General features: G+C 39.9%; 1 protein-coding gene across 2 annotated transcripts in view; it reads left to right on the plus strand.

The window, feature by feature from the left end:
- Positions 1-9,445, plus strand: part of LOC310859298 (myomesin-2-like) — a gene marked incomplete at its 5' end in the record, with an annotated part of 43,556 nt that extends 34,111 nt beyond the window's left edge. For both annotated transcript variants that reach the window (XM_083765739.1, XM_083765740.1), the window contains 13 exons: positions 390-526; positions 1,116-1,260; positions 2,691-2,750; positions 4,169-4,236; positions 4,429-4,542; positions 5,388-5,475; positions 5,596-5,634; positions 6,263-6,368; positions 6,503-6,666; positions 6,832-6,868; positions 6,961-6,983; positions 7,475-7,530; positions 8,363-9,445. In XM_083765739.1, the coding sequence (XP_083621865.1) occupies positions 390-526; positions 1,116-1,260; positions 2,691-2,750; positions 4,169-4,236; positions 4,429-4,542; positions 5,388-5,475; positions 5,596-5,634; positions 6,263-6,368; positions 6,503-6,666; positions 6,832-6,868; positions 6,961-6,983; positions 7,475-7,530; positions 8,363-8,854 (1,529 nt within the window). In that variant the 3' untranslated portion in view covers positions 8,855-9,445. The remainder of the gene's footprint in view (positions 1-389; positions 527-1,115; positions 1,261-2,690; positions 2,751-4,168; positions 4,237-4,428; positions 4,543-5,387; positions 5,476-5,595; positions 5,635-6,262; positions 6,369-6,502; positions 6,667-6,831; positions 6,869-6,960; positions 6,984-7,474; positions 7,531-8,362) is intronic.
- Positions 9,446-9,471: the final 26 nt, after the last annotated feature.

Consider the following 9,471-nt stretch of genomic DNA (forward strand, 5'->3'; position numbering starts at 1 on the left):
GTAAATGGCATGAACCCTAGTCAACAAACAATAGGGTAAATATGTACAGTGCAAAGAGAACAGGATATCAGGTAAACATCACAGTATCATAATTGCTTCCTATTATTACTGGTAATATGTACCGGTATGTTTCATAAATAGCCTGATGGTCGCTCGGTTTGAGTTTGTGTCAGTGTTGAAGAAGGCTGTTTTAGACAAACCTATCCACCCTATTGGACAGCTAGAATAAAGTGTATATATTTCAAATATATTAATTATATTATGAGTATAAGGTTTTATGTGTACCGGCCCGCTCTTGCTTTTGTATTTCTTTTATTTGGTGCAATCTATCACTTGTGGACGATTAGGTGTTACTTGAGTCTTAATCCATGTTTTTTGTTTTTGCCCAGTTGTTCCCCTGAAACTTGGTCTGAATTATGAGATCCTGGAGAAGGGCCATGTACGTTTCTGGCTGCAGGCTTTGAAACTGACCCCCGCCGTGTCCTACAGGTTCATCTTCAACAACCAAGAGGTCAAAAGTGGAGAGGTATAGTGCCACCTCTTCATTGTCATGGATTAAAGTTCTCTGTCACCATATAGTCATTTGAAAGCGTGTGCCGTGCCGGAAATAGTTGATCTACAACATCACAACGCGTCACGCTGTGCTTGTGGAGTATTTGAAGTGGGGCCTGACAATAGAATGCATTTTCAGACGCAGCTAAGAGCTTCCATAAAACCCTAAAGGTCTCAGATATTTTGCAAAAGCAAAAGTTAAAGCCTCAGTCTGTGATTTCTTCTACTGGTAGGTTTAGAATCATAATACCTAAAAGTCACCTCCAACCACAGCAGATGTGCTAGTTTTATTGTAATAACATACCATGCAGATTAAAATAAAAATGTATTAATTCAAATAATGATTGCGGTTTTAACTACACTCTAGGAATGCGTGTAACGGTAGCAATACTTGTCCATGGAATTACGTAATCTAAATGGAATGTCCATCGAGCGAGAAATAGCACAGGGTTATATAACGGCAATATTATCTTAACTTATCTTACATAACATAACTTACAGAAACTTAAACCAACTAATAACGTTGAATAAAAACAGGATATTTGTGGTGTGTTCGTTTCCAGGGTAATAAGATCAGCCATGACGTGGCTACTGGAATCATCCAGATGACAGTGGAGACTTTCACCAAGAACAGCGAGGGAACCTACACCGTTCAGATCACTGACGGCAAGGCCAAGAACCAGAGCTCACTGGTGCTGGTGGGAGACGGTGAGACTCTGTTTCACATCATGTCACACTGTTGGAGGAGAGACTGACTGACTGACTGACTGACTGACTGACTGACTGAAGGGCTACACACACCGTCTGCGAATGCCGCGCGTCAAAACTCTGTTATTTTCAATGAACCTATCCCACACCGGCTCTGTCCGACACGCGTTCACGCCTCGCCTGACGCTCCGATACGCCACCGTTCTATTTTCCAGGCGTTGACGCATGGCAACGCCTGTGCCGCGTCGCTGCGCACCCGGTGTGTGTGTAGGGCTTCACTGACTGACTGACTGACTGACTGATTGAATACACGTGAATAATAATAATAATAGCTGGAAATTATATAGTGCTTATATAGTACTCAAAGTCGCTTATATATATCGTTGAATATATTGTTGTTGTCGGGCAGAAACCTCTATCTCCATATTTTAACTTTCCCGTAAATTAATGCCCTACTTTCTTTTTAACAATATATTTATTGCATTTTTCTTTTTTTAACAAACAGACAATACAACAAAACAATACATAATCAGACAATACAATACAATACAATGACTTAAAATGAAAACAAGAACATACAGTACATACATATATAAATACAGTATAATAAAATAAGGGCACTTAGAATGGTAACAACAACAGAGTCCTTATGGCCACAAGACCAAACAGCTGCAAAGAATACAATTAGACATTTTCAGTTTCCACCATTAAATAAGATAAATCATTAACCGTAATATATTGGATAAACCGTCCCCATATCTTATCAAACATCTTCTGTTTATTCTTCAAAGTATAAGTGATTATTTCCAGAGGAAGACACAATGATAACTCCCTAAACCACTGAGCAATACTGGGTTTTTAATGCCCTACTTGATCATACTACAGCGTCACACAAAAGCATCAAAAGTAGCAGATCTACAAGCTCAAAACACAAGGCTCGATAATGGCTTGTCTTGACCTTGTAGATCTGCTACTTTTGCTATTTTTGAATTTGAATCCTCAAAAGTAACGGTTTTGGACATATGAGGTTTCCACCCGACAGAGACGATATATTAATGTATTTTAGGCAATGTGAAAACCTGAGTATTAATTTAACTCTCGAGATCAAGATAACGTATCTCAGAATGAATTAATTGTGTGTTTACACAGAGGAATTTACTGTGTGCATGCAATCAATCACTTATCTCAACATTCTGTATTAACAAAAAGTGTATTTTTAAATACACTACTTTTAATGTTCAAATTAGGAAATTATTTATATTACGGTTATGTCCTGGAAGATTACCAGAGCTGGGATAAAAGAGATTCCAGTATGAGTTCAAGTTGAGTTAGTACAGTATATTACACTAGGTTAAACAGTATGGACACATGCATGTGTGTATTAGAGGCCATATATTTACATTGCTGTGTGTGCAAATGTTCTCTTTCAGTGTTTAAGGCTGCTCTGAAGGAGGCAGAGTTCCAGAGGAAAGAGCACATCAGGAAGCAAGGTAACTGAACAATGACACTAATGACAGACGAGTGTCAGCATTTGACAGATATTTTTTTAGACATTCAAACATTGTGTTGTTGCAAGAAGACATGTGACAAACCCATGTCAACATCCTAGCAGGTGTTTACATTTGCATTTATATTTTGCTTTCTGGTTCCTTGACTTACTAACAACTGTAGCAGGTGTTTCCCATGTTTTAGGGCAGCTGTGTTATTGTTTATATTACCGCATGAAACTATAGGTTATTTTAGGCTACAGTAAGATACTGTGTAGGTGCAAAACAACACAATACATGCTTGAATTGCCTGTATATTTAAGTGACTTAACTGGCAGTATGTTACTATTCTAAATTGTTGAGGAGAGAGAAATCTGCACACCATCTTAAATGCTGCCAAACATTTATGAAAGGCACCTGAACACCTGCTATGGTCTTCATCGGGTACATAATACAGAGAGCATGTGTGCGGTGGTGAGTAGAATCAAGTGGGTAGAGATTGTGGCACAATTAAGTACAGTGGTAACAGGTAAAACTATACAGTGGTGCTAGAAGGATAACCCAAAAAGCCATGAGGGCTTATTTGTGATTTTGTGTATTCAATTCATAGACATTTAAAGATATACAATAATATACCAGACATCATCAACCCATCATCAACACTAGTATTAAATATTTGTACAGTAAACCGTTGGGGGTGGGGTGGGGTCATTTCTGGTGTTAAGCTTAGTGGTTAATAGAACAATCTACAATAAATAAACAAATTATATTTCAGACACAACAAATTTCATTTACACTACCGCTATTCTAAAACCCACTACCCTTTCTATCCTTACTAAAAAAAGACTGAACCAACTCTGGAACCTTGTCCAATAACCAGGCCCTTGTTAAACGTTTGAATGCTCACGTCCATCACATGGTTAGAGACACCTGGGATACATGAACTACACAATTAACAATGATTAACCGTTTAATCATCATGTCAAGTCAGCAATCAAAATGCTATTATTGTGTCCCATTCACATGTCCCAAATACACACGGTCTGGAAACATAATACAATAAATAAAGGTAGAAAAAAGTCCCACCCAAGACTGTATGTGCGTGATTAAAAACAAGTACAGATAACGGTTTGATATCACATTACTCATTCAAACCATGAGGTAATGAATATAAAACATCTCACGCTTGTAGTAACAGGCGCTTGTGCTTGTAGTTGCCACCTCTGATGGGCTTATCCACCTTTGAAGGAACTGATCCTGTTTGAAGTGCAATGCCATTCTAAATATTCCAACTATAGTTCTAGCCTAGACTATTGTAAATAGTATTTGACCATGTATCACTGTACTGTACATGTTGCTGGCAGTTGTCTCTTGACATACTGGCGATATCATGAATAATGTTTCTGTGATTTCTTTTCCAGGCCCACATTTCTCAGAGTATCTGAATTTCACAGTGGATCAGGAGTGTACCGTTCTGCTTGTTTGCCAGGTAATACAGCCAACCAAACTTTTGAGGACCAGGCTTTTTTTTTTTTTTTTTACCATAATATTAAAACAGATTAATAATATTTTCTCAAGGTGAATCTTGAGAAAAACCCTTGACAAAAATCTCTGCATAAATGATGTAATTGTTTTCCAGGCTTGCCGCTAAATCTTTCTCTGTGTGCTCTGTATGTCTCAGGTGGCGAACGTGAAGAAAGAGTCTGCTTTCCATTGGTACAAGGATGACGATGAGATTGTTCTTGATACTCCCCCTAATGTCTTGTCTGGCACCGTTGCTCTGCCCATCCCGCTGGTAAAATATTCATGGCACTGGCACACACTCTGCAATATTGAACTTCTGAATTGATTAACCATAAGACTTTTCAGCCATGATCTATTGCTTGGGGTGCATACTTAGTTTAGACTAGTCATTGGTTAGACATGGGTCTGCCCCGTGGGAGGTTAGGTTGTAGTTGTAGGACTAATGACTGGTCTAACCAATGACTAGTCTAAACCAAGTACTATCTGAACTAAGTACTGCGCCCCTATTGCTCAACCCAGTGGTTTTCAACCTTTTAGTTGTAGGACTAATGACTGGTCTAACCAATGACTAGTCTAAACCAAGTACTATCTAAACTAAGTACTGCGCCCCTATTGCTCAACCCAGTGGTTTTCAACCTTTTAGTTGTAGGACTAATGACTGGTCTAACCAATGACTAGTCTAAACCAAGTACTGTCTAAACTAAGCACTGCACCCCTATTGCTCAACCCAGTGGTTCTCAACCTTTTCAGGCTGCGACCCCCCCCCCCCCCCTCCCACAAATAATCATATTTTAATTGGGGACCCCCTAACCCTGAGAAGCAGGAGTTGTAGGAGTTGAGGCATTGCATTTAGTTTTGACTCGAGTCCACAGATAAATATTGTGAAATTAGCAGATCTATTTTCAAAATGTATGTATAATATTTGACAAATTGGCCAAAGTTTGACCAGTTATTATAGGCCTAGTACACATAGTATTTTGTATACGCCAAATCCTGTGGGGACACGGCCCACAGGTTGATCTATTGATCTAGCGATTTATTGATCGATCGTACATTCTGTGTTTCCAATATTGCTTGTTTAAATATTCCTCTTAAGTATGGTGTTTATTTTCTCAGTTCTCCAGAAAGGACCAGGGCATTTACAAAGCAACTGTCAGCGACGACAGAGGAAAGGACACATCTGTGATTGACATTTCTGGCCAAGGTACAACCTTAAGATCAATAATACCAGTGAATGGTCAACCTCTGGGACGTTTATTATTACTGTTGTAAAGCTTATTGAGCTTCCTTCTACGGTCTGATTTGATCTTTTTCTGCCTTGCAGTGTTTGATGACATCATCAATGGCCTTGCCCACATCGCTGGTAGGAATCAGATTGCATCATCTTATCACTCTCTTTCCTGTTACTGCCACCACTAGCTTATTTACATACAGTACAAGATGTGTTTAGCAACCTTTTACAAACCTTGGTTTTTTGTCTAATGGCATACACAGTTATACACTAAGTTATATTATAATAACTTGTTGTTTTGAACTGTATTCACATTACTGTGAATACATTACTGAACTTAACCTCTTTTTGTGCCCTTTTACACCACAAATTGAGCAAATACTACCAGGCATTTTTATTTGCTGTAAGTGTATTCCACAATATTGTGTTATTGTCACTTCTCCAATATGGTGACATATCCTTTTTTAACCACTAGCAAACTCTCTTAAAGAGCCATCTACAACCTGGGGAATGAATATGATTATATGTTTTTGTTTTGTCTGTATGTCATACAGACACAAGCACACAATCAAAAATCTCAAAATGCGTTACTTTGCGACGTGTTTTGAGCATGTGGACCAGCTGCTATTTTGATTATTTTGTGTGACACTAAACAAATAAGGCATTAATTTACCAAAAAAACACAAAAAGTTAAAATATGGAGATAAGAGGTTTCTGCCCGACAGCAACAATAAACATGATTGTGTTTGGTGTTGCACAGGTGCGTCTGCCTCAGAGCTGGTTCTCCAGTGTACTCCTGAAGGCATCAGACTGCAGTGCTACATGACCTACTACACAGAGGAGATGAAGACCAGCTGGAAGCACAAGTACAAACAAACTCCTCCTTTTCTCAGTGGTTCTCAGAGTGGGGTCCTTGAAGGGGGTCAAAAAATACCCGAATATGCACGCAATGCTTAATGTGTAAGCCTGGACTCTAACATATCTGACGTGATCCTTGCAGGGACAGCAAGATTTCCTCCTCTGAGAAGATGAGGATTGGTGGTACAGCGGAGATGGCCTGGATGCAGATCTGTGATCCCACAGACAGAGAGAAGGGACAATACACCATTGAGATCTCAGACGGGGTCAAGACATACGCCCGCAGCTTCGACCTCTCTGGACAAGGTGGGCAATGGAAACATTGAGTTCTAAACACACTCTGAGTGCATGAATGGAACCATTTGGTTCCATTTGTACACTGAGAGTCAAATTAACACCGTTGATTTTACAGTGTAATATACTGCTTTAGAAATGTCCTAACTTTCTTTTCCCCTCTGTTTGCTATTTCAGCATACACTGATGCTTATGAAGAGTACCTTAGACTCAAGTGAGTAATTTGAAACAATTTAATATAACATGTAAATTGAAGTCATTTAAACATTGTAATGATATTAACAATCTCGTTATCTTATGTTACAGAGCTGCCGCATTTGCTGAGAAGAGTGAGTATATTATTATCGCTAGAAGGCATACTGTATTACTATATTATATGCCCCCCCCCCCCCACACACACACACACACACACACACACACACACACATTTCAATTATTTTGGTGACATTTCACTAAACTAAATTTGCCCCAGATTGTAACTATAAACGTATAGAATAAAATGTAATTATTGTTATATAATATACTATAGAATATTGGTGTTATATAATGTTATTTTCCTTTAAAAAGCAGTGCTTGCAAGGCAACATAGAGGTAACAACTGAAAAGGGCACAGCTGTAAAAACCAAACCCTGATACAGCTGAACCTAATTTAAAATGAAATATTGACTCATGGCCATACTCTGGCCGTAATCTTTTTGCAATGTAGGCCTATGATTTTCAGTGAAGCCTGGAACTCTAAAGGAGAATAACCTTTTTTTATATTTATATACTGTATCATGCAGTGGTTTCAGAAAATAATTTATCTCTATTAATTTCTCAGACCGTGGTAGAGTGGTCGGTGGCCTGCCTGATGTGGTCACTATTATGGAGAATAAGGTAAAATCACATCACATGTATTATATTCTGCTTTTCTCCTTTTCTATGCTTCCCTACAAAGCCAAAGTTTTTTAACACAGAATTATTTCTGTATCCCAAAGGTCAATTTATACTTCGTGATTTTAGGGGATAAACAATTATCTCAAGAACATATTTACAATTAGTGTAATATCACTTATTTGCTGATATCTCATTTGGCTGACCAGTTCATCAGCCACATTTTTTTCCCATAGTTACTGCACTTTTGTGGGGCAGTATTCAATGTACTTATTGTTTTAATCTATGTATTGTAATGTGCTGTACTGTAGGTATGTATATTCTTGATATTCTAGATCTCTTGTGCACATAAACCCATTGCAACCTGATGTCTTCCTTTTCTGGAAAATGTATGCTATATCAGTGCTTCTCAAACTATTGTATGTATTTGGCCATGGACCCCCATCCAAATATTTTTTTCCAGGGACCCCCAGAAGTGGGCTAAAATGTTGAGTTTAAGGGATATTTCACTTTCAAATCAAATAAACTTGAAAAAAAGAAAATAAATGAAAAGATGTGTGGAAAAATCACCTCATGTATTAGAATGTGTGAGGGGGCTGTGCTTTTTCCATTACCCCTTTAATTTTTATTTATTTTATATACATTTTTCAAAAATAGCAGATCTACAAGCTCATAGCGCGGCACAATATGAGCTATTTTTGAATAGCCAAAGTATTAAATAATGGTTGAAGTGGTTAAAATCTAAGACGACACAGATGCTTTCCCGGTTTGAATGGGTTATGGCACTATAGAGATTTCACCTCTTCACTTTGAAATCTTCCTCTCAACTCTTCAGTCCCTGAGTCTCACCTGCACGGTTTGGGGCGATCCGACCCCTGAGGTCACCTGGTTCAAGAACGAACAGGAGGTGTCGTCCAACCCGCACACCAAAATCACATTCGAGGGCGGCAAGTTCGCCAGCCTCGTCATCACGGAGGTCACCTCCGAGGACTCCGGCAAGTACAGCATCAACGTGCGAAACAAGTACGGCGGGGAGTTCGTGGAGATCACCGTGAGCGTCTACAGGCACGGCGAGCAGGCCCCCGAGCCCCGGCTGGGCCAGGCCAAGCCGGCCACGCCCGCACCGCCTCCCAAGACCCCGACTCCGTCCCCGGCTCCTCCCTCCAAGACCCCCACTCCTACCCCACCCAAGTCCGCAACCCCGGCTTCGTCCATGAAGAGCCCCACTCCGGCCTCCACCCCGGCCTCCACCCCTGTCCCACCCAAGTCCCCGCCCTCTTCTCGCCCCTCGTCCCGCCTCAAGTCCCCAACCCCCCCTAGGAAGTAAGCAGGAGGGGTAGGGAGGGCATTCGAGGTTACTGATTCGTGGCATGAGTGTGAAAACAAAAGCTGTTACTTCAGTGTGTATGTAGATTCAGATACCGTACTGTATGTCATTCAGATGGTCACTGCAGGTGAGAAAACGTGTAATAAACAAAATGGCCAGGTTAGACCGTCGATGTTCAGTGTTTCAAAAGCTGCACCTTCCTCTATTTAACATAGCGGAATGCCTGTATACATTTTATTGTGAATGTCTAATGAGAGTTGAAACCATGTAGGGTCTGGTACAGGACCAGTGTTCTCCACGGTCGGAATTTAGCACCAAACATCAGCCAAATGCAATGATTTTTCTTTTGTGTTACGGCTCGTATGTTTGTCGAGTATACCAGCAACGTTTGTCAACCATTATTTTGGAGGTTCTGTTCTAAAACAATAAGTGGCAGGTCATATAGTGAAAAGGTGGCTGTTTCATTTGAGAATGTAATTGGCCACTGTGGGGCTCTTATTAGTTCTTGCCCTTGTTACTATACCAGGTCTGTCCAGTTTGAATGTATTTCTCCATGCTTTGTGTTGACAATAAACCTTACTTATCACCCTCTTCCTGTTGTCTTGGAACTTTGTTTC

The sequence above is a fragment of the Protomyctophum parallelum genome, assembly GCF_964188405.1.
Source record: "Protomyctophum parallelum genome assembly, chromosome: 5".
Classification (NCBI taxonomy): domain Eukaryota; kingdom Metazoa; phylum Chordata; class Actinopteri; order Myctophiformes; family Myctophidae; genus Protomyctophum; species Protomyctophum parallelum.